General features: G+C 40.0%; 1 protein-coding gene and 1 pseudogene across 1 annotated transcript; one reads left to right on the forward strand and one right to left on the reverse strand.

Annotated features, from left to right (window-relative positions):
- Positions 1–1325: 1325 nt before the first annotated feature.
- On the reverse strand, positions 1326–1787 carry LOC126075784 (pre-B lymphocyte protein 3-like; annotated as a pseudogene).
- A 6250-nt stretch (positions 1788–8037) lies between these two features.
- Positions 8038–24818, forward strand: LOC126075779 (lysozyme C, spleen isozyme-like). Its single transcript, XM_049883859.1, has 5 exons — positions 8038–8327; positions 19029–19367; positions 21422–21586; positions 23191–23269; positions 23817–24818. Exons 2-5 carry the CDS (start codon positions 19172–19174, stop codon positions 23881–23883), a joined length of 507 nt encoding a protein of 168 aa, XP_049739816.1. The 5' UTR covers positions 8038–8327; positions 19029–19171; the 3' UTR covers positions 23884–24818.
- The last annotated feature ends 273 nt before the right edge of the window (positions 24819–25091 follow it).

A 25091-nucleotide genomic window follows, 5' to 3' on the forward strand; every position in this document is an offset into this window, starting at 1 on the left:
TTTTACTACAATCAAAATCCTAAACCAAATTTCTACTCTTACGCTGAGAACAGAATAAAAATCAGTATCAGCGTCTGATCATTGTCAAAAGAAACTCACTTTCTGTGTTGCTTAGTTTCACCCCAGGATGCTATTTGAAATTCAGAGAGGTATTCTATGCAGTGAGTGAGCTCTCCATGTGCACTAATTATAACTAAGCTCTGAGCATGTTTTTGTAGGCTTCAACTTAGTGGAATCATTTTAAAAATATTTTTTATAAATTGCTCAATGGAATTACTAAAAATTGTAATCACATGAAGCTGTAGTCATTAATAGAAAATATATTTTTCAAAAATGATTTTAGATGCATGTCTATCATAAAAATCACTTAAAATGGCTTTTAATTTTTATTTTTAATAACGTTATAAATCCTCAATATTTATACAAATAACCCTACAAAGCTTCTCTCCCTCTTCAGATGCAACCACCTTCTCCTCTTTTAGCTTATTTATATTTAGCTCTTCTTATATTTACCTCCATGACTTTAAATACTAGGATTATATTGCTCCTTCTTGATTTTTCCATTTTAGGACACTGACTTCCCACTATGGATATTAAGAATTAAGCTCTAGCCACCTGTCCCATCCCCACCACACATACACTGTTGCCCCAAGCCCATCCTTCCAATGCAATTACATACTTTTTTTTTTGTTAGATCAATACTCAGGGTTTTCATAGCTGTAAATACAGTTCTTACACAAAGTTTTGTTTTCCCCAGAGTCAATAGATGCATGATTTTAAATTTTGCCTAGATTTCTGCGTATCTCATTCATTCAACTCCCAAACTCTTAAGTCTTATATTTAAGTCTCCTCTCATTTCCTTAGATACAGCTGGACTTTTATCAATTTCATCTTCCTGAAGCAGTATCACACAAAGATTTCTGACCAAATCTGATCTAGACTGGATGCTGTGTATGCCTGCTACATAGCTGTCATCCTAGGCTCTTTCTTTCAGCGTCATCTTGAGATTCTCTTCTTCTCTCTCTGTGTTTGACAGTTATTGTGCTTCCTGTATTTCATGATTTCCTCCTTTTGGGCTTATTCCCTCATTTTGGTGGATTACATCTCCAAAACTTTCTGAGGAAGGGTGCATGAGAGGCTTTGTTTGTTTTTGAGTCTTAGCATGTCTGAAATTGTCTTTATTCTAATCACACATTCGACTGATAGTTGCCTATAAATTTAGCCAACTTAGTACCTCATTGCTCCCTAGATTCCAATGTTGCTCTTCTTTTTTTTTTTTTTTTTTGATTGACAGGTTGAATTTTATTAACCTATTTTACAGAGAAGGGAAAGCAAGGCTCAGAGAAAGTTCGAGACTGGCCGGAGGTTCGGGCAGAGTGGGAGGCAGACAAGAGCACTCCTCCACGCTCCATCCCTAGGGGCTGGAGCCATAGCCCACAGAGCAGTAGTAATGTGTGTCATCCTCGAGCTGCACAGGGCTGATGGTCAGTCAGGATGCAGGCATTGTGGGCCATATCCCTGGTTGCTGAGAAGCGGGCTGGGACATCTTCAGGCTGGTGCCGTTCATCCTCTGAGCGGTAGTAAAGGAGGTACCGGGGGGCGCTACCTGCCCGCTGCTGGTACCAGGATACACCGTAGCTCCTGATGGCAGCGTGGGGGGTGCTGAGCGTGCAGGAGAGCTGGGCCGTCTGGCCTGGGAAGACCAGCAGTGCATCTGGCTGGGCTAGACCCGGCTGGGAGGCTGCCAAGAGTGCCCCGACGAGGACGAACAGGCATCGGGTGGCCATGGGCAGAGGCAGGGGGCAGATGGGCGTCATTCTGCTGGGCCCTGCTCCAGCTGCTGCAGGGTACTGACAGAATTTTGAATTAATAGGTGAGCCACGGTGGTTTTCAACTTGGATTTGAATCCTAGCTCCTCCCCTTCCTGACTGCATGATTTTAGCTAAGTTACTCCCCCTCTCTGTGCCTTGGTTTCCTCATCTCATTTTACAAGTGGAAACACTGAGGCCTTTCAAAGGAAAGTGCTTGTCCAGGGTACAGTGTGACACTGGTAGAACTGCCTGAAGGCCCCAGTCTTCTCTCTGCCTCCAAGCCCTAAGCAGTGCACTGCTGGGAGCCAGGCTGCAAGGGCGGCCCCTCTGCACCCACTGCCCCCAGCATAAACATCGAAGAATTCCTGAAAAGTCAGGAATATCTCTGTCATCTGTGTTATGTTTCTGTTTCATTTTCAGCCTGTGTATAGCAGAATGTATAAGCATAAAATTCCATTATAGATTTAGGGACCTTTGAAGGGGGGCATCCTACTCATAATCCCCTGGTGAAATCCCGGGTAGGGACAGCCCGTGTATTACCTGGGGATCAACATGAAGTTGTCTTAGGGGGAAAACGAATAGCTCGACTATGGAAAACAAAAACAGGATGGTGGAATCCTGGTATTTACCGAGGCCCTTTTGTGATTAAACCACCACCCACACATGATCCCGTAAAAGTGGAAAAACAATATTTTGAATTTCTATTGGCAAGAAATTGGGATTATGACGCTGAATGGAGACCATATAGAGTAGAAGGAAGTTTTATTACTCCAAAACCGGCTTGGGGGTGTAGAGATTGGGCTAATTGTCCTTGGCATAATCGTGGACAATATGACGTAACCCAAAGTGGCTGGACTTCAAGAACTTGGCCACCCTGGACAAGATGGACAAAGCCTATGTGGCAATGGTTTTGCAAAAAGATTAATTGTTATAAAAACTGTGGAAGGTGTTGCAAGATTAAGCATAAGTGTAAAGCAGTATGAAGTCAATTGTTACTTTGTGTAAAAATAAATCAACAAAATGTTCTCTTCAATTAAACAAAAACTCATTGTACTTGTGTGCGTATGTGGAACCGTACTATGTGTCACTTGGAAAATTATGTCTCTGGAAAATAATGTTATCTTGTACTGCCCCTTTGTTGATCATGCGATGTTATGCTTATGTAAGCTTATGATATAAAAGACCATGTAAAAAATAAAGAGGAGGGCTTTTTTCTGCAGAATGAAAATATAAGACACACTACGTCTCATTCTTTTTCGCCAAACTCTACCCTTCCTCTGGTGACCCTGTTCTTTGCTGAGGCTGGCCCCCGGCAGTGCACCGATTGTTAGCCGCTGGCGAGTCAGTCCCCAAGTCATGGTGACCCCATGCATGACATAAAAAAATGCTGCCTGGCTCTGCACCATTCCTATAATCAGCTGCAACTCAGACCCTTGTCATCCACAGGGTTTTCACCAGCTGATTTGAGAATATAGATTGGCAGTGCTTTCTTCCAAGTCCATCTTAGTCTGGAAGCTCAGCTAAAACCTGTTCATCACAGCAGTACACAAAAACAGATGGGTAGTGGCTTGCCATGTGGTACACTGGCCAGAAATTGAACATGGGTCTCCTGCATGGAAGATGAGAATTCTACCACCAAACCACCAATGTCCTTAAACATATACTTACTATATGAGTGTCCTGTGGCTGACATAACGAAGTACCACAGATCACTTAAAACAACAGAAATTTATTCTATCACCTTTCTGGAGGCCAGAAGTCTGAGAACAAGGTGTCAACAGGGCCAACATTCTCTCTGAAGGCTCTAGGGAAGGATCCTTCCTTACCTCTTCTATCCTGTGGCGGCCCCAGGCTTGCCTTGGCTTGTGATCGCATAACTCCAATCTGCCTTTATCTTCACGTGGCTGCCTTCTCCCTGTGTCTCTCCAGTTGTCTCTCCTACTCTTACAAGGATGCCAGGCACACTGGACTAGGGCCCACTGCTAACCAACGTTGCTCTTCTTATTAAGCAGTCTGAAGCTATTACGATTGCTATTACGATTCCTGAATCTTGATGACCCAGACGTTTGTGAAATTTTCTCTTTATCCCCTCCCCCATTCTGAAACCTCATAATGATGTGTCTTGATGTAAGTCTGTTTTCATCTTCCTACTGGCACTTGGTGGGATCTTTCAGTTTAGAAACATATCCTCTAGTTTTGGAAAACTTTCTTAAATCATTTATTAATGATTTGCTTCCTTCCATTTTCTTCATTCTGTCTTTTGGGAACTCCTAGACTGATCCTCTGATGTTCTTGTCTTTCCTGTCCTATTTTCCACCTCTTTGTACTTTGTTCTAGTATCTGGGAGATTTCTTCAATTTAAGCTTCTAATATTTTTTGTAAGGTTTCATTTCTACTACCATATTTTTAATTTCTAACAGCTTTTTGTTTCCTGGATTTCTTTTTTCCCTGTTTTTCTGTCATATTTGTGACATTTTATCGGAGTAATGATAATAGTTTTGATTTGTGTTGTTTTAGTTTTCTCTGTTTCCTCCAATTTGCCATTCCTGTTCAGTTCTTGCTGGATTATCTCTTTAATTTTAGAGGCTTTCCTCAGATGCCTGGTAATCCTTGGTCACTTACTTAAATACAGCAGTGGGCAACTAAATGTTAATTAAAGTTCCCACTGCCTAACTGGATTTCAACATTATGTGTATAATTCACTGTAGAACGATCAAGCTGGGTCGGGTCAGTTTCACTGGAGATCCTTAGATCTCTCCTCTCAGGCTGGTCAGATTCCCCAGAGAAGCCTCTCCCTATCTATACCCTACTAGAAAACAAAGGCCTGATTGCCAGGATTTTAAAGAGCTGAGTGAGGGTTTCAGCAGCTTGTAGGCACATTTTGGTAAATCTGTTTTCTGGGTAATATCCTACCTCAACTCTGTCTGGTGTTCCTCAGAGCATAGACTCTGTTTTTCGCTTTGGAGTAGATAAGGGGCAATTACTTGGCTGTATGGCTCTTGGGCTGGAGAGGGGGAAGATGCTGCACTGTAAATTGATTTGGTTATTAGCTCTGCCTGCTCAGTTCTCAGGTCTGTCCTTTACCACCTGCTATTTGCATACCAGACTTCAAATTTTTGTTGCTGGTTTCTTTCCCATTTTCCCCATCCTGATAGTAAGATGCCTTTTATAAAACTCCTTTCCTTGCTTTAGAGGACTTTGGGAAAGAAGCTAAAGATGTGTGTTCAATCCATTGTCTTTCCTGAAAAGATCCAAATGTGTTCTATGTATTGGTTTAATTTTATTAAATTTTATTTTACCTTAAAAATATGGTAACAAAGCATTTTTGTTGTACTTCTTCCAGGACAGATTTGTTCATTTCTTTTGGCAGTCCATGGTGTATTCAATATTCTTTGCCACACCACAGTTAAAAGGCACCACCAGTTCCTCTTTGGTCTTCCTTATTCATCATCCAGCTTTTGCATGCATATGAGGTGATCCTAAAAACCATGGCTTGGGTCAGGCCCACCTTGGTCTTCAAGGTGACAACTTTGCTTTTTAACACTTTAAAGACCAGCTTTACAGCAGATTTGCCCGATGCTATGTGTCTTTTGATTTCTTGACTGCTGCTTCCCTGGGTGTTGACTGTGGATCCAAGCAAAATGAAATCCTTGACAACTTCAATTTTTTCTCCGTTTATCATGATGTTGCTTATTGGTCCAGTTTTGAGCTTTTTTGTTTTCTGTATATTGAGGTGTAATCCACACTGAGGACTGTGGTCTTTGACCTTCATCAGTAAGTGCTTCAAGTCCTCTTCACTTTCAGCAAGCAAGGCTGTGTCATCTGCATATCGCAGGTTGTTCATAAGTCTTCCTCCAATCCTGATGCCCCATTCTTCTTCATATAGTCCAGCTTCTTGGATATGCTCAGCATACACATTGAATAGCTATGGAGAAAGGATACAACCCTGATACACACCTTTCCTGACTTCAAACCACTAAGTATCTGCTGTTCTGTTCAAACAACTGCCTCTTGATCTATGTACAGGTTCCTCACAAGCACAATTAAGTGTCCTGGAATTCTCATTCTTTGCAATGTTATCCGTAATTTGTTATGATCCACACAGACAAATGCCTTTGCATAGTCAGTAAGACACAGGTGATTCTCTGCTTTCAGTCAGCATCCATCTGACATCAGTTATATTGCTGGTTCCACGTCCTTTTCTAAATCCAGCTTGAATTTCTGGCAGTTCCCTGCTTATACACAGCTCCAGCCGCTTTTGAATGATCTTCAGAAAAATTTTACTTGCCTCTGATATTAACGATATAATTTGATAATTTCCTCATTTGGATGGATGTTATTTCCCTCATGAAGTTTGTGAATAATTAAAATATAACATGATAAATGTTCCAATCCCTCAGGCACTATGGGAACATAGTGGAGGAACTGGTTACCCCGGCAATGGAAGAGATGCCACAGAAGTAGGAGGAAAACCAGAAGAAACTGGTGTCTCTAAAGGAGGCCACGGACACTGCCAAGAGATCAAGCGAAGGAAATACCATTGGCTTTACTGATACAGATGACAGTATCTTTGGTTTCAGTGAGGGTGAAAGTCAGAAGTGACGAATTGAAGAGGGTATGGAAACAGGAAATGTTGACAGCTTTTCTAAGTTCAACCATGAAGGACAACACACAGCTACGTGGGATTAAACGTTTGCTTGGTTAGCTTTAAATAGGAAAGATGTAAGCTTGTTTGAATCTTCTTGGGAGAAAAAGCCAAAAGAAAAGAAAAAGTTGAAAATGCAAGGCAGAGTGGCGATGGTTGATGGGGCAAAATTCTTGAGAAAGCAAAAAAAAAAAAGATGTCAAAAACAGATAAATCCATTACGTCAAGTCGATTCCAAGTTACACTAGCCCTACAAAATAGAGCAGAACTGTCCAATTGGATTTCCAAGTAGCTGCTGGGGGATTCAACTGATGACCCATTGTTTAGCAGCCAAGCTTTTAATCTCTGTGCCATCTGGGTTCCGGGAACACAGATAAAGGGATTGTTTTTAAACGGAAAGATTTCCTCTTAACAGAAGAGAAGGAGGGTGGCTGTTGGGCAAGCCAAAGATTCTGTTTCAGTCTGGTGACACAGTCTTTTATCTTTGTGACCCCAATACCACCCAGCATGTTTTCTCCTTTTTCAAAATGGGCAGCTCAGAGCTTAACATAACTAAGGCCATGATAAACCTATAAGTTGATCTTCCTCTGCCTGCCTTCTTCACATACCTCTGTTAATGACCTTGTTTTGACAATGTTAATGACTTTGTTCTTTGTTTTAAAACTGATGCAAATAACCTTTTGTTCTGTCCAGACTACCTGTGGCATACAACCTCCACAGGAAAGTTGGAGCCCAGGTATCAGATATGTGTATCTTTAGCCTAATAAAGAAATGTCTGGCAGGGGACTACAAACACACTTGTAACCCTTGTAAGAGTCTATACAAGCTCTAATGTAAAACTGCTCTTTGGGATTCCACAGAGACAGCCTGTGTTTCTGCTGGGTCCCCAGTGATGTATACATCTCCTTAATAAACTTTCTCACTCTTTCTGACTTGGAGTATGTTTTATTGGCTCCCCTGCTCCAGAGCAGGGACCCTCATTAGGTAACATCTTTTCGAAGTAGGATGCAAAGTCAAATGATAACAATGAGGGAACTGGTGTCAGAGGTTGACACTACAGAAGTTTTAAAATAACTAGAGAAGAGAAATTAAGAGAGAACCAACGACCAGTTACGAAGACTTCAATTAAACTGGAGAACATAAATTCAGTACAGCACTCACCTGCACAATAGTGCCACAGAAACACAATGGGCAATGGAAGGGAGCACTGGGAGAAGTTATAGTACTTGGAATTTCAACGGAGTAGGACAAGAAAGGAAAAAGGGGGCTGATAGGAAGAAATCAGCGGGGTCAGGGGTGGAGGTCTGGATGAGAACAACGAAAAGCTGTGGGGGGAGGTTTGGGTCAGCAAGATTTCATGATTTTGACTTCATCATTGAGGAACACTTGGTCGATGACAAGGTATTCCCTCCAAACGGCAATTTCGCGATCATTACGAAGCTAAATCGTCTGCGTAGGTGACGTGATCATTCACCATCCTCAAGTGCCAGCCACCTGGACCACCATGCACCAGGCCAAGGGCGATGCGCGTGCGCGCTCTGCGCGTGATCCCAACGCGCCTGCGCAGGGCGTGGCCATCGCCCCTCCATCTTTCCGGATCTTCTCCGGCGCGTAACAGAATGGGCTTCAGGGACGACGGCCGCCAAGAAGACTTGGGGGTTACTCGCTGCAGTGGGCATAGGTGCCACGCCTTTCTCCACCACAAACCCTCCGCCTGGGCCCGCGCGGGAGGAGCGGGTCCTCTGAGGGGAGCGGCGACCCCGCCGGCCCCGGTCTCTTTCCCTGGCGGCAGCGGCGGTGGCGGCTTCATCCGTGGGACAATGTTCAAGAGAATGGCCGGATTTGGGCCTGACTCCGGCGGGAGAGTGATGGTCAGTGCCGGCCCGCGACTCCCTTCCGGAGGTGGCTGTCGTGGCCTGGCCCCTCCCAGCGTGGTGGGGCGCGGCGTGGGCCGGTTTGTTTCTCTTTCGCGCCTTCTCTCCTCGGGTTTGAATCGCGGCTTGAAGGCGGGCGGGGAGTCAGAGGCCGAGGTCACCGCGTCACTACAACCCCCTTCCCCGCCAAAAGCAAACGTAATCACTGATGACCTGGAGGTTGTGGCAGAGGAAACAGGCCACTTAGCGGGCTGGGGAATCTTGGCTTGGTGCTCACCGGCTCCAGCCCAGGTCATCCGCAAACGGGGGATGCCGCCGCCTGGCTGTGAGGATGATAACAGTGGCAGCAAATACCCGATAAGCGCCTATCGTCTGCCCAAAGAGGCTAAACACTACCCGATGCTCTGATTTAATCCTCACCACAACAGTATAGAGTCACTATCACCCGCGGTATTTACAAGTGCCAAAACCGAGGGGGTAGAAAAGTTGGAAACTTGCCCGAGTTTATGGTGTTTACAAAGCTACAGCCAGGATATTAAGGCATGTTATCCTGACACGGTGCCTGGTACATGAGGAACATTGAGTAAGTGTTAACTTCTGCTGTTTTTAGTGAACGTTAGGATATAGCCTAGCATGCAACACTTACTCTGCTTCCACTTCCCCACAGACCCTGGCATGTTGACTAATTTTTAAGGCGGAAGCAACTGATTCTGATTTTTTTTTTTTAATTTTTTTGTGCTTTAAGTGAAAGTTTACAAATGAAGTTAGTCTGTCACATATAAGCTTATATCCACCTTACTACATACTCCCATTTACTCTCCCCCTAATGAGTCAGCCCGCTGCCTTCTTCCAGTCTCTCGTTTTGTGACCGTGTTGCTAGTTTCTAACCCTCTCTACCCTCCCATCTCCTCTCCAGACAGGAGGTGGCAACACAGTCTCAAGCGTCCACCTGATACACGTAGCTCGCTCTTCATGAGCATCTCTCTCCAACCCATTGTCCAGTCCCTTCCATGTCTGATGAGTTGTCTTGGGGTATGGTTCCTGTCCTGGGCCAGCAGATTTGGGGACCATGACCGCCGGGATTCTTCGAGTCTCAGACCATTAAGTCTGGTCTTTTTATGAGAATTTGGGGTCTGCATCCCACTGCTCTCCTGCTCCCTCAGGGGTTCTCTGTTGTGCTCCCTGTCAGGGCAGTCATCGGTTGCGGCCGGGCACCATCTAGTTCTTGTGGTCTCAGGATGATGTAGGTCTCTGGTTCCTGTGGCCCTTTCTGTCTCTTGGGCTCATAGTTATCGTGTGACCTTGGTGTTCTTCATTCTCCTTTGATCCAGGTGGGTTGAGACCAATTGATGCATCTTAGATGGCCCCTTGTTAGCATTTAAGACCCCAGACGCCACACTTCAAAGTGGGATGCAGAATGTTTTCATAATAGAATTAATTTTGGACAGGCTAAATTTAAAAAAAAAAAAATTTTAAGGGCAGGTAAATTTTATATGTACACTTTTTTTCTACTTGAGAATAAGTTGTAGACACTGTGCTCCTTTGTCTCTTCATACTTCAATATGGATTTCCTAAAACCAAGGATAGAGTCCTGGTGATGCAGTGGTTAAGACCTATGGCTGCTAACTAAAAGGCTGGCAGTTTGAATCCGCTAGCTGCCCCTTGGAAATCCTACGGGACAGTTCTACTCTGTCCTATAGGGTTGCTATGAGCCAGAATCAACTTGATGGCAACAGGTTTGGAAGACCAAGGATGTTTACTTTCTTAAGCCTATGTAATTATCAAATATAGCAAAGTTAATAGAGCCATAATACTATCACCTCTGAGTTGGAACCAACTCGATGGCAGTGAGTTTGGGTTTTTTTTGGGGGGGGGAGGTTGGTTTTTAATCTCTTCAAATTTCATGAACAGTCCTAATCATGTACTTTTTAAAAATAATAATTTTTATTGTGCTTTAAGTGAAAGTTTACAAATCAAGTTAGTCTGTCACATATAACCTTATGTACACCTCACTACACACTCCCATTCACTCTCCCCCTAATGTTGATTCTCATTTTTATTGATTGTGAAAGGAAAATTCTTTAAAAAGAAATCACACATTATTGCACCAATCTAGCTAATCTGCAGTTGTTGTTGTTTTTTTTTTAGAGTCCTTACCTATGTCACATTTTTGCATATACAGCTATCTTATGAGGTGTTTTAATATCACATGTAAAGTAGGAATTCTAAAATTTAAAACACCAGTGAAATTTAATGGAATGGGGAAAAGATCCAAGCAGAATCTCTTATTATTAGACACTTTTTATAAATACATGCAGTTATGGGAAGGTTTTGGACTGATAGGGAACTACTGCAGAACAAAGGGTTAAAACATTGATTTTTGAGGGAGAAGTTACGGAATTTTCTCTGCTTGTAGTCATGTTAAGTTCTAAAAGTTATTCAAAATGACTTGAGTTTAACCCTGAATCCCCAAATGCTTTTCCAGCAAAAACGGGTGTGAGTTAGTCCTGGAAAGCTTGAAAATTACAGATTGATTTCTCCTCCTTCCTCATTGTTACGTGCTCTTTCAGGCATATTTTTCCGGATTAGGTAAATTTCATCCAGGTAGAAAACCTGTAGGCTGGTGAGCCCTGTTTACCATTAACAAACTTCAAATTCTTAGCAATACCATAGCAACTATGGAAGGTAACATACACACTGTCAGGTCAGCGCTCCTTGTACTTCAGTCAGGCCTTGAACCTGAGGTCCTAGCTATGGTTGCCCCCAAAGTTTCATTAATAGCACATACTATCTTTATTTAAGTTCTTGTACAAACGGTTTCCTTCTTCTAAACTAACTTTAGGCTAACAGGTGTTAGATTTAGTTGTTGAATATCCATCCACAATGAAAACGTTTTCTATTTTGTTCACTATTTTGCCACATTTCATATTGTTGATTACATGGGCAGAACCTTTTTCATGTGTGGTAAAACTTGTTCTTTGTCCTTCAGGTACATTCTTACTATTGAACAACTTATCCCAGATTTAAGTAGAACATTTTGTATTTTCAGTTTAAATTTCTTATCTTTTCATTTCCATCAGAATCCCCCAACACTGCCCTTGTGCTTGTTAGAAGTAATGAGAAACATGTGTAATCTACATCCCAGAACTGAGCGCGGAATGTAAGCTAGCATACCATAGGCCTGTGTTTACCAAGCTTCAGTTACCTAAGGGCCACTTTTACCATTTTTTGCCATATCTCAGTCCAACTATAATATTATTTTAACATTTTTATTCAAATCAATTCAATTTTAAAAATACCTTAAGCATTAAGATTTTTAAATTTGGGGTTTTATTTACTATTCGTGGTATGTTCTTTCTAATACCAATTAAGTATTAAAATGAAAACTGCCTTTGTTCTACCTAACATCCTCACACAAACTGCATTTGGTATTTGGGCAGTGTTTTGGTTAACACTCAGTAACCCATTGCCTTCGAATCAATTCCGACTCATAGTGATCCTATAGGACAGAGTAGAATTGCTCCATAGGGTTTCCACGGAGTGGCTGGTAGATTCGAACTGTTGAGCTTTTCCTTAGCAGCCGAGTATTTAAACACTGTACCACCAGGGCTCCAAATACTCCATAGGCTCATTAAAGAGGAGATGATTGACTAAAATGTCCTCAAACTACTGACATAACCAGCTGGTGATGGCAGTCAACGTCGCAATTTTTTTCCAAAGCCTAGCTTTAATGTTTTTAAGTAACAGACTTTTTGTGCTTCTTTTTACAAAATCCTCGAAGTGCCTTACATAGGCAATTTAAAAAGACATCTTCAAAAGGAGAAATTTTAATTAATCTGGTATTATTTGTATTAACATGAAATAAGAATGAGTGGCTGAAATTGATTTTATTTTACAGCCTAGCCAAACTCTGGGTTCTTAGAGTGCGGGGGTAATCCATTACTTAAAACACAGTTTCAGAGCTCTCATCCTGTTGATTTGGGTATTGGCACAATATTTATTGTCTTTGGAATTATTTTTCTATTAGGGGGTTACTGTTGTTACACCAATAGTTTATAGTACTGTTGCTCCATACTTTGGAAAGAAAAGAGAGGAAGATGGACACACCCATCAGTGGACAGTATATGTAAAACCGCATAGAAATGAGGTAGGCATTTTTTCCCTATTATTTTCAAAGCTATAATTTGTTTTGCTTGAAGAAAGTTTATAATATTCTTTTATAGTAACTTTTTGATTAAAAATTGACCCATTGCAGAAATTTTGCAAAAAACATTGAATGAATTTTTTTAAAGTCTTAAATTCACTAATTTTTTTAATAAAGTTTTTCCGCCCAAGCTGTGAATATAAGTCTGTGTGTATGTGTATGCTTCGGGAGCATTCTGTATGTAGACTTGTATCTTAGTTGTCCCACTTAACATTTTAAGTCAATGATCATGTGATTAAAACATTATTTAAGTTTCCAGCTATCTAATTTCCCTGGTCCCTTACCCTTTCATCTTTGCTTTAGAGTAATTGTTGACCATTTGGTGTGCAGTACTCAATGGTAGTATTCTTTATTTTATGAGCAATTGGTTATTTAGCTAAAAGGTGATCTCAGGTGATTGTTTTTTTGGAAGAATGTGGTCCTTATTTAAACACACGCACAGACATAAACTTACACTGTATGTTGAAAAAGGAACATCAACGAAACTAAAAGGCAAATGAGAAACTGGGAAAAACGTTTATCGAATATGTCACAGATGAAGGGCTATTAACCTTAATATATGGGAAAATGTGTGACAAATTATTTAAAAAGAAATTAACTTGAACTTAAAAATGTGCAAAGACGTGGACAGAAAATAACAATGAACATGTATAAAATGTTTACTATATAGCAGAATCTGTTAGGCACTTTCCATACACTATCTCACTGAACTCTCTCATCAACCTAAGAAACAGGTATGATTATTGCTATCCCGTTTTTCAGTTGAGGAAACTAAAAGTTGTTGCCATTAGGTGCTATCAAGTAGATTCTTACTCAGAGCAATGCTATGTACAGTAGATCCACTGGGCATGAGCCATGATATCCCTGGTTCCACTTTCTTTTCTGAATCTGGCTTGAATTTCTGGCAGTTCCCTGTCGGTATACTGCTGCCGCCACTTTTGAATGATCTTCAGCAAAGTTTTACTTGCGTGTGGTATTAATTATACTGTTTGATAATTTCCACATTCTGTTGGATCACCTTTCTTGGAAATAGGCATAAATATGGATCTCTTCCAGTCGACTGGCAGGAAGCTGCCTTCCAAATTTCTTGGCATAGACGAGTGAGCACTTCCAGTGCTGCATCTGTTTGTTGAAACACCTCAATTGGTGTTCCATCAATTCCTGGAGGCTTGTCTTTCACCAATGCCTTCAGTGCAGCTTAGAATTCTTCCTTGAGTGCCACCTGTTCTGATCATTGCTACCTCTTGAAATGGTTGAATGTCGACCAATTCTTTTTAATATAGCATCTTTATGTATTCCTTCCATCTTCCTTTGATGCCTCCTGCATCTTTTAATATTTTCCCTGTGGAATCCTTCAGTATTGCAATTCTAGGCTTAAATTTTTCTTCAGTTCTTTCAGCTTGAGAAATGCCAAAGGTGTTCTTCCATTTAAGTTTTTTATCTCTAGTTCTTTGCACATGTCATTATAATACTTTGTCTTCTTGAGCCATCCTTTGAAATCTTCCGTTCAGCTCTTTTACTTCATCATGTCTTCCTTTCGCTTTAGGTACTCTACATTCAAGAGCATGTTTCAAAGTCTCTTCTGACATCCTTTTTGTTCTTTTTTTCTTTCCTGTCTTTGTAATGACCTCTTGCTCTCTTCATTTCTTGTGTCCGTGATGTCATTCCACAACTTGTCTGGCCCTCAGTCATTACTGTTAAATGCATCAAATCTATTCTTAAGATGGCCTTTAAATTCAGGAGGGATATATCCACTAAAAATTAAAAGGATTAAATAATTTGCCCAGGAGTCTAAATCTAATAACTACCAGAGCTGGGTATTAAGTTTGAACATGACTAATAATTAATCCCTAATCTTTACATTGGCTACTGTGCAAGTCTTAACCCAGGAAGTCATACTTAAAGTTATGCCAAAGTTTACACAAAAGTAGCTTGTTCTTAAATTTGAAATATTACTTATTTGCCAAAGTAATGGGCTTAGAAAAAGGCATGGTGCATGGTGACACAACCCACTATCTGGCCAACTCTCGCCAGGTACCTGAACATTTAGAGAGTTCTACTCACCCTCTCCTCCAGAAATAAAATGAAAGATCTTCACTAACTTATAGTGTCCTCCTTTCATATGTAGAAAGAAACCATGGAACAGCTGAATATCATCATTCAGAACAATGCCAGGGGTCAACTGTGGAACAGACCATGAATTGCTCATATGCAAGTTTTAATTGAAGCTAAACAAAATTAAAGCAAGTCCATGAGAGCCAAAATATGACCTTGAATATATTCCACCTGAATCTGGAGACCATCTAAACAATGGATTCGATGCAAAAAAAAAAAAAGAATAGATTTGATGCATTGAACACTAATAACCAAATATCCGATGAGTTGTGGGATGACATCAAGGACATCATACATGGAGAAAGTAAGGGGTCATTAAAAAGACATGAACGAAACAAATAGAACAAAATGGATGTCAGAGGAGACTCTGAAGCTTGCTCTTGAATGTAGAGTAGCTAAAGCACATGAAAGAAATGGTGAAGTAAAAGAGCTGAATAGAAAATTTCAAAGGGTGGCTTGAGAAGACAAAGAAAAGTATTATAATGAAATGTGCAAAGACCTGGAGTTAGAAAACCCAAAGAAAAGAAAATACTAGTCATTTCTAAAGCTGAAAGAGCTGAAGGAAAAATTCAAGCCTAGAGTTGGAATTTTGAAGGACTCTATAGGCAAAATATTGAACAACACTGGAAGCATCAAAAGAAGATGGAAGGAATACACAGAGTCCCTGTACCAAAAAGAATCGGTTGACATTCAACCATTTCAGGAGGTAGCATATGTTCAAGGACCGATGGTATTAAAAGAGTCCAAGCTGCACTGAAGGCATTGGCAAAACCAAGACTCCAGGAATTGAAGGAACACCAATTGAGATGTTTTAACAAACAGATTCAATGCTGGAAGTGCTCACTTGTCTATGCCAAGAAATTTGGAAGACCGCTACCTGGTTAACCAACTGGATGAAATCCATGTTTGTGCCCATTCCAAAGAAAGGCGATCAATAGAATGTGGAAATTATTCAACAATATCATTAATATCATAGGCAAGTAAATTTTGCTGAAGATCATTCCAGAGCAGTTACAGCAGTACACCGGCAGGGAACTGCCATAAATTCAAGCGGAATTCAGAAGAGGGCATGGAACGAGGGATATTGCTGGTGATGTTGGATGGATCTTGGCTGAAAGCAGAGAATGCCAGAAAGATGTTTACCTGTGTTTTATTGACTATGGAAAGTCATTTGTCTGTGTGGATCATAACAAGTTATGGATAACATTGGGAAGACTGGGAATTGCAGAACACTTCATTGTGCTCGTGAGGAACCTTTATGTAATCCAAGAGGCAGTCGTTTGAACAGAGTAAGGAGATACTCTGTGGTTTGATGTCAAGATAGGTGTGCGTCAGGGTTGTATCCTTTCACCGTACTTATTCAATCTGTATGGTGAGCAAATAACCCAAGACTGGAGTATATGAAGAAGATAAGGCACTAGGATTGGAGGAAGACGCATTAACAACTGCTATATGCAGATGGGAAACCCTGGAAGCAGAGCCACGGTTGCTAACCAAAAAGTCGGCAGTTTGAAGCCACCAGGCACTTCTTGGAAACCCTATGGGGCAGTTCTACTCTGTCCTGTAGGGTAGCTATGAGTCGGAATCAACTGGACTCCCTGGGTTTTATATGCAGATGACACAACTTTGATTGCTGAAAGGAAAGAGGATTTGAAGCACTTACTGATAAAGATCAAAGACTACAGACTTGAGCATGGATTAACATCTCAAAGAAAATAAAAATTCTCACAACTGGACCAATAAACAACATCATAGGAAATGAACAAAATATTGAAATTGTTAAGGATTTCATTTTACTTGGATCCAGAGCCAACATCCATGGAAGCAGCAGTTAAGAAATCAAACAGTATATTGCCTCGGGCAAATCTGCTGCAAAAGACCTCTTTAAAGTGTTGAAAAGCAAAGATGTTACATTGAGGACTAAGGCGGGCCTGACCCAAGCCATGATACCATCAGTTGCTTCATATACATGTGAAAGCTGGACAATGAATAAGGAAGACTAAAGAAGAATTGATGCCTTTAAATTATGGTGTTGCTGAAGAATACTGAATATACCACGGGCTGCCAGAAAAAGCAACAACTCCGTCTTGAAAGAAGTACACCCAGAGTGCTCCTTGGAACTAAGGATGGCAAGACTTCATCTCACTTACTTTGAACATGTTATCAGAAGGGATCAGTCCCTGGAGAAGGACATCATGCTTGGTAAGACAGAGCATCGGTGTAAAAGAGAAAGACCCTCAATGAGATGGATGGACGCAGTAGATGCAACGATGGGCTCAAACATAGTTATGATAGTGTGTATTGAGCAGGACCAGGGAGTGTTTCGTTCTATTGGACATTCTGTTGCTATGAGTCAAAACTGACTCGAGGGCACCTAACAACAATAACATTATGTATCATAATCTAATAAAACCATCTGGAATCTATACACACCTTTCCAAAAAAGATAAAATACATACATCGCACCAAATAAACCTGGAATACATAGAAAATTTCTAGGGAAAAAAATTCTCTGCCCAAAAAGTATGCTTACTTGTTATTTTTAAATAGCTTGCTCATTAACCTCACCTCAAATGAAATAATAGGGTTTTAATAGGATGTTATCCTTACTTATCACTTCTGCTCCAGGGGAAATAGTTGAAGGACCAAAACATCTCTTCTGTTTAAGTATTCACATTATCATGCTGTCAGTTTGGTTCGAGGTATCAAACAAATATTTCCTTATCCCATCCCAAGAGAGTGGAAGTCCAGAAGTATTGAGATATTTAAAAAGAAAAGTTGATCTCGCCAGCAAGAGACTGAGACGGCATGGATAATAACTAGATGTTCTTCAGCATTGAGCCAGAGAGAAGATAAAGGGGACTAAAGACTAACGTTTTAAACTGGCTTCTCTTTCTTTGGGTTCTGAAAACCTGTCTGTGTATTTATTATGAAGTAACAAAATTAGACCTAGCTTCGAAAATGGAATTATTTGATTTTTTTACACAAGGTCCCCAACCAGTCATTTAGAACCAAAGCTGGACATTGGATATTTTAGAGGACAGAGAGACTGCTGTTGAGGATAATTAAGGGTAACTACGAAGTGATGACATTTTGTGTGGCTCAGAATCTGTCTTCATGGGCTGGTCCAGAAGGACAGTTGTTTTGGAGCTCTGGGAGCTTTTTCAAAAAAAATATACACAGCATTTTTCTTAAAAATGTGCACACAACAGGGGACTGGAAAGAGCTGGAGAAAAATGTAGAACAAAACTGTAACTCAAAAAGAATGAGCAGACTTGCTGGCCTGACAAAGACTGGAGAAATCCCGCGAGTATGGCCCCCGGACACCGTTTCAGCTCAGTAATGAAGTCACTCCTGAGGTTTACCCTTCAGCCAAAGAGTGGACAGGCCCATGGAACAAAATGAGACTGAAGGGGCACACCTGCGCAGGGGCAAGGATTAGAAGGCAGGAGGGAAGAGGAAAGCTGGTAGTAGGGAACCCAAGGTCAAGAAGGGAGAGCATTGACGTGTCAGGGGGTTGTTAACCAATGTCATAAAACAATACTTGTTCTAACTGGGAAACCCTGGTAGCACAGTGGTTAAGAGCTGTGGCTGCTAACCCAAAAGGCCAGAAGTTCGAATCCACCAGGTGCCCGTTGGAAACGATATGGGGCAGGTCTACTCTGTCCTATAGGGTCGCTATGAGTTGGAATCGACTCGACGGCAACGGGTTTTGCGGTTTTTGTACTAACTGTTTAATGAGAAACTAGTTCTGTAAACCTTCATCTAAAGTACAATTTTTTAAAAATGTACACATCCTGAGAGGATTATTTTAAAGGTAGCATTTAGTTGAATATATCTCTGTGGGTGTATTTGATTTTTCAGGTCTCGGTGCTTTATAATAACCCATAATGCTCTAACATGGAAATGGAGGCAAGGCATTGTACAAAAGAAGTTGGGAAAGTTGTTCACAGCGCTTTATTTGTAACTTTAAAAATTGGATTTATAATGGTAAAAACTTTACAACATTAACAAAAAATGTCTAGAATAGGGAAATGGCTGAGCAACAGGATATCAAGCTATATACAACTAAAATGACAGGCACATGTGTTCATGTCCATTTGTGGAAAAGTGCATATAAGATAATTTTAAGTGAAAAAGGTGAATATGAAATAGTGAATGTACGCAAAACTATTTCGTGGAAACAAATGTTTATTAAAGATCAGGGCTTACTTTGAGCTACGTGTAATGAACGTTCAATGGTTCGTTTTGTTTTTTTCTTTAGGGTGGCTCTGATTCAAAATAAGGAGGACATTACCATTTTGGAAACAATGCAACTTTTCAATTCTTCCTGAGTCAGGTGTTTAAACAATGTAACTTCTTTCATCATTTTCCTATAGGTGATGCTTAGGTCATCAGGATCTGTATGTTCAAACATAAAAAACAAAAAACCTTTTAATGTCAGTGGATAAACAGTTCCTGCTTTCCGCATAGTTCAAAGGGTGGAGCCGCCAAACCATTAGGAGAAGGAGGAAGTTACAAGATGTTAAATACTGGGACCAGCTCGCCCTGGTCAGCAGAGCCTTCTGACTTCCCAGTCAACATGAGGGCTCTTCTTATTCTGGGGCTTCTCTTCCTTTCTGGCACTGTCCATGGCAAGGTCTTTGAAAGGTGCGAGTTGGCCCGAACTCTGAAGCGACATGGACTGGGTGGCTACAGAGGAATCAGCCTGGCAAACTGTAAGTCTGCTCTCCTTCCCACAGAGATAACCCAGGGAGGATGATGATAAGAAGGGGCTCAAGAGACAGAAAGGGCCACATAAACCAGAGACTACATCAGACTGAGACCAGAAGAACTAGATGGTGCCTGGCTACAACCAATGACTGCCTTGACAGGGAACAACAGAGAACCCCTAAGGGAGCAGGAGAGCAGTTGGATGTAGACTCCAAATTCTCCTAAAAAGACCAGAATTAGTGGTCTGACTGAGACTAGAAGGACCCCAGTGGTTATGGCCCCCAGACCTTCTGTTGGCCCAGGACAGGAACCATTCCCAAAGCCAACTCTTCCTACAGGGATTGAACTGGACAATGGGATGGAGAGGGATGCTGGTGAGGAGTGAGCTTCTTGGATCAGGTGGACACTTGAGACTATGTTGGCATCTCCAGTCTGTAGGGGAGATGAGAGGGTAGAGGGGGTTAGAAGCTGGCGAAATGGGCATGCAAAGAGAGAGTGGAAGGAGGGAGCGGGCTGTTTCATCAGGGGGACTGCAACTGGAAGTATGTAGCAAGGTATATATAAGTTTTTGTGTAAGAGACTGACTTGATTTGTAAACTTTCACTTAAAGCACAATAAAAAGTAAAAAATTTGCTGGGAAACAATAACACGAAAAAAGAAGGGACTCTTAAGAGAGTGAACATATTAAAATCTCATTGGTGTTCGCAACCTTAAAATGGTTAAAAACACCAATTTGTTCCTTTAAAATCAGAGATACTAGATTCAGGCATAAGGGCAAAAAAAAAAAAAAAAATCCCTGCTGCCTTCAAGTCGATTCTACTCATAGCAACCCTATAGGACAGAGTAGAACTGCCCCTTATGGTTTCCAAGGAGCACCTAGTGGATTCGAGCTGCCCACCAAGACAGGGCAAAATTCCTACCATTTTAAGTACAATAGAACCTGTTTGTGCTCTTCCAGTTCCACTGGGTTTGCCAGTTGCCTCTGCTCAATGGCACAAGTAGGCTGACTAAAAGATACATTTGAGGCTCTGGGAAATCTCTGCCAATTCCTCCTTACGTGACTCCAGAGAGCCTAGAGTGATACAGTATAGTTTTAAAGATTCTTCTGTCACAACGTGGGATTTTTAACATTAACACTAAAAAGATGTTCAACTCTTAATACAGGGCCAGTAGGAAGCTATTTCTCCTCAGTAACTGTGCTACATAAGAATCCCTGAAACTCAGCATTAAATAATTTTTTTCATTCTTACTCACATGGCTGATTAACTATTTTTCATTTTCTTCCACACAATTCAAGATGTGCCCAGAGTCAAAAGTTGCTTTGTATTTTAGTCCATATTTGCCAACATCAGTACTGTACTTTTCAGATTGAATTCAAGAATTTCCCATCAGTAACTATTTTTTAATAAATAAGTAAATGAATGATTTGATGGATAAAATATTCCTTTCTATTCTATAGCTCTTGTCTTGCAGAGTCTGCCTTTATATTCAAATGCACTGTTAAAGATTTTAAGAAAATTTTTGTCTGTCAGAAAATCCTTATTTTCTCTAATCAAAAGCATTTGTCCATCAGTCTGGAAATTCCTGGGTGGTACGAGGGATTAATGCATTCAGCTGCTAATCAGAAGGTTAGAGGTTTGAGTGCACTCAGAGGTGCCTTGGAAAAAAGGCCTGGCTATCTACTTCTGGAAAAATCGGCCATTGAAAACCCTACAGAGCACAGTTCTACTCTGATACACGTGGGAGCACCATGAATTGCAGTCGACTGGAAGGCAAATGGTTTATTGCTTTATGTATCTCGTATGAATGAAAAAAATCCACTCAACATTCCAGGCTGAATGTTGCCTGAGGAATAGGGGAAGGGTAAAAGCATATTATCTTATATATACTTTTAAAAGTATATTATCTTGTTTCATTAATATTACAAAATTATTAGCATTGTAAAAAGGACTTTCTTAGGAGCCCTTTAACACTAAAATGTTAAAATACTTTGCAAGTCGTATATATCTTTATACTTAAAATATAAGTGATTTGGCATTGCTTGTTTGTTACTTTTCAGGGGTGTGTTTGGCCAAACATGAGAGTAATTACAACACCCGAACCACAAACTATAATCCTCCAGACAAAAGCACTGATTATGGGATTTTTCAGATCAATAGCCGCTACTGGTGTAATGATGGCAAAACCCCAAGAGCAGTTAATGCCTGTGGCATATCTTGCAACGGTAAGACAAGATAATACATAAGGGATGGCACAGGACCCATCTGGTTATACTTGTTAGAGATGCAATACAAATAAAACAAGCCTTGAAAGGTTCCTCACAGACCTATAAGAACTCCATCTCAAATTCTAGATACTCCTAATAAGTTATTTTGTGGATTTGTTTATTTGGGGTGAAGCAAATACTGTGTTTGAGCTCATATAAAAATAAAAATAATGTGTGGAAACTTTCATGCATGAAATAAGTTATTACAAAATTAATATTAAATTTTGAAATGTTAAATCCCTAATAAAGATTAGTCTTAGAATATTCTTCTTTTAAAATCCAGGTAATGTAACTTTAAAAAATATTTTGTATTATATAATCTTCTGTGGTCATTGAATAAAACTTAGAAAATACTAAGAAACAAAACCGCCCATTATTTTACTACTTGAATTTATAACCACTGTTAACTTTTTAATGTATACTTTTCAAGACTCTATGTCAATCATGTATACAAATGTAAAACTATATCTCGTGCACATTTACCCACATACAAACATGTAAGCAATGTATGTTTTTACAAAAATGAAATTGTATTACGTATATTGCTTTATGACTCTTTTTATTGTTTAAAATTATTTCCATGACAAACACAAAACTTTATTATCATTTTTAAAGGATGTATAGAATTCTCTTACACGAATATTGTACAATTTATTAATTCAACTCCTATTGGAAACACTTAAGCTGTTTCCACTTTTCCTGTTTGTAAATTACTATGAAAAGCCTTGTACATACATCTTTGGGCTCATTTCCTAGAAGTGGAATTGCTAAGTAAAAATATTACTAAACAAAAAAAATATTACTAGGCAAGCTTTTTTTTTTTTTTTTTTTACATTGCCTATTGGAAACACCACCACCTGTATTTGAAAGAAATACAGCCAGATTGCTCATTAGAAGCAAACTGGCAAGACTTAGTCTCACTTACTTTGGACGTGTTATCAGGAGGGACCAGTCCCTGGAGAAGTACATCATGCTTGGTAAAGTATAAAGGCAGTGAAAAAGAGGAAGGTCCTCCAGGAGATGAATTGACACAGTGGCTATAACAATGGGCTCAAATATAACAACGATTGTGAGGATGGTGCAGGACCAGGCAGTGTTTCATTCTGTTGTACATAGGGTCCCTGGGAGTCGGAATCAACTAGATGGCAAGTAACGACAACGGCAAGTACAAACAGGACCTAAGATCATAAAAAAGCTAAAACCAAACCCACTGCCATCAAGTTGATTCCGACTCATAGTGACCCTGTAGGACTATAGTGCCCCTATATGGTTTCTAAGGAATGCCTGGTGGATTGAACTGCCGACCTTTTGGTTAGCAGCCATAGCTCTTAACCATTACGCCACCAAGGTTTCCACAGTAAGAATTTCAGAACTCCGAACAACTTGGTAAATGGTAAACAAAATGCTTTGTTGGAAAGTTCTCCTCCTATTCACAGATATGTGGACTCTTGTAAAATGACTTCCTAGTATTCCTTCCTCAGCTTAGTAAAAGCTGACTAAACCTAAACTTACAATGAGATTTGCATGAAAGCTGTTTTCATTCCTTACTGCCTCTTTTTCAGCTTTGCTGCAAGATGATATCACTCAAGCTATAGCTTGTGCGAAGAGAGTCGTCAGGGATCCACAAGGCATTAAAGCATGGTATGTTTTCAGTCATTAAAGGGGTAAACTATTTTACGCTGGTATTGATTTGTGCGGAGAGTAGGTTTTCAAAGGCCAGAGTATGCTACCGAGAACTAAAAGTTGTGTCTTTAGATTTATGCTGAACATTGTATTACCTCAGTTCTTGAGGAAACAGTCTACCTTAACTATTTCAGACTCTTACTCTCTGCATCATCAATTTATTTTAGGGTTTTTTTTTTTTTTAAGAGTTTCTAAGATTCTCCACACTGTCTATGCTTGTAATATCTTGAAATTATTTTTAGAACAAGGAAACATGTAACGCACTTTGTAGTTGCTGATGTGGAAGGCACGTATCTCAGTGTTTGTACTCACCATTCTGATGCTTTAGTGGGCCTTTGGGGAGGAGTGGAGTGCTTTGTATATCTCCATTTATTAAATAATACCTGACTCTATAGCATATAGTTTATTTATTGGTAAAATACTTTGTTCCCCAAAAGATTTGAAGTATGTATATACAATGAACATACTTTAACCTTTTTATGGTTTGTTTGACCTTTCTCTACAGGGTGGCGTGGAGAAACCATTGTCAGAACCACGATCTCACTCAGTACGTTCGAGGCTGTGGGGTTTAACTGTGGAGTTTTCGTTCTTCAGTTCGTTTTTCCTCTTTCTCATATTAAGGGAGTAGTAAATAAGTGAAAGGTCACACTACTTTTCTTTCCCATTCAAACAAGGAAATTTTTTTACAGAAACTAAACCAAGCAGGAGCAAAATATGGCCTTTTTCCTAAGGCTTAGTGGTTAATAATATGTGTACTTCTTGATATTACACCTACAACATTTTTTAGTTTGTGGAAAGGAACTAATGCTGGTAGAAATGAATCTAAAGTCTTGGTTCACAAATACATCTCTGATATATTCCGTTCGTAATCAAAGAAATAACCCCGACTTAAACTGGATAATACAGTTAGTCCACAATATTAGATAAAAATGTAATAGAAGACTCTCTCAAAATAAACTGATCTCAGGCAGAATCCCAACTGCGTAGGCATACAATGCCTCCAACTGTTCAGTCATCTCCAAATGAGACAGCCACTCTTTGTTGGACAATCTCAAATTTAAAAAGGTACAGAACGCCAAATGGCTAAAGTGGAGATTGCCTGAATGAATAATTTTGCTTTCATGAAGTGTGTGACCTTTGGTTGATATTTTTTCTGAAAAATATTGCTTTTATGCAGCTTTACAAATAGACTCACAATTTCAATCTGTTTTAGTCCTTTAAAAACCTGTCCTATCTTGAGCTGTAAACTTCCACTTAAAGCACAATAAAAAAAAAAAAGTTAATTAAAAACTGTCACATGCATCTTGCTGATCACAAAGGAAACACAAGGAAAGATTAGATAAGCTGTTGCTATTCTTTAATTTTATTAATGTAGATTCATGCCTGAAAACTAAATCCAGAAGGCAGATGTGTTTGCAAGTATTGAAATGCTAATGAACAACAGCTATGAAATTATGCACATTGTAAAAAAAAATGTAAACATGGTTATTAAAGGCTTTGCAACTCACACCTTTGTTTATTTAAGACTAGAGTCTTTGAAGAAAAAAAATTTGAAAAAAATGATTTAGCACTCTTAATATATGTCCTATATCCTCACTTGCACCCAAACAGCTGGATATTGCTGCAGAAAAATACACAAGCATGCTGATAGTTCTCACTTTAAATTCATCACTACAAATCTCAAATGAACACTCAAACTTGTCTGGCCATCTTAGTTATTTCTCTGCAGTCCTTCCCTATTGCTGCCCCCACTCTAAAATAACTATTTTACTGCTTCTCC

Source organism: Elephas maximus, chromosome 4 (assembly GCF_024166365.1).
Source record: "Elephas maximus indicus isolate mEleMax1 chromosome 4, mEleMax1 primary haplotype, whole genome shotgun sequence".
Lineage (NCBI taxonomy): Eukaryota > Metazoa > Chordata > Mammalia > Proboscidea > Elephantidae > Elephas > Elephas maximus.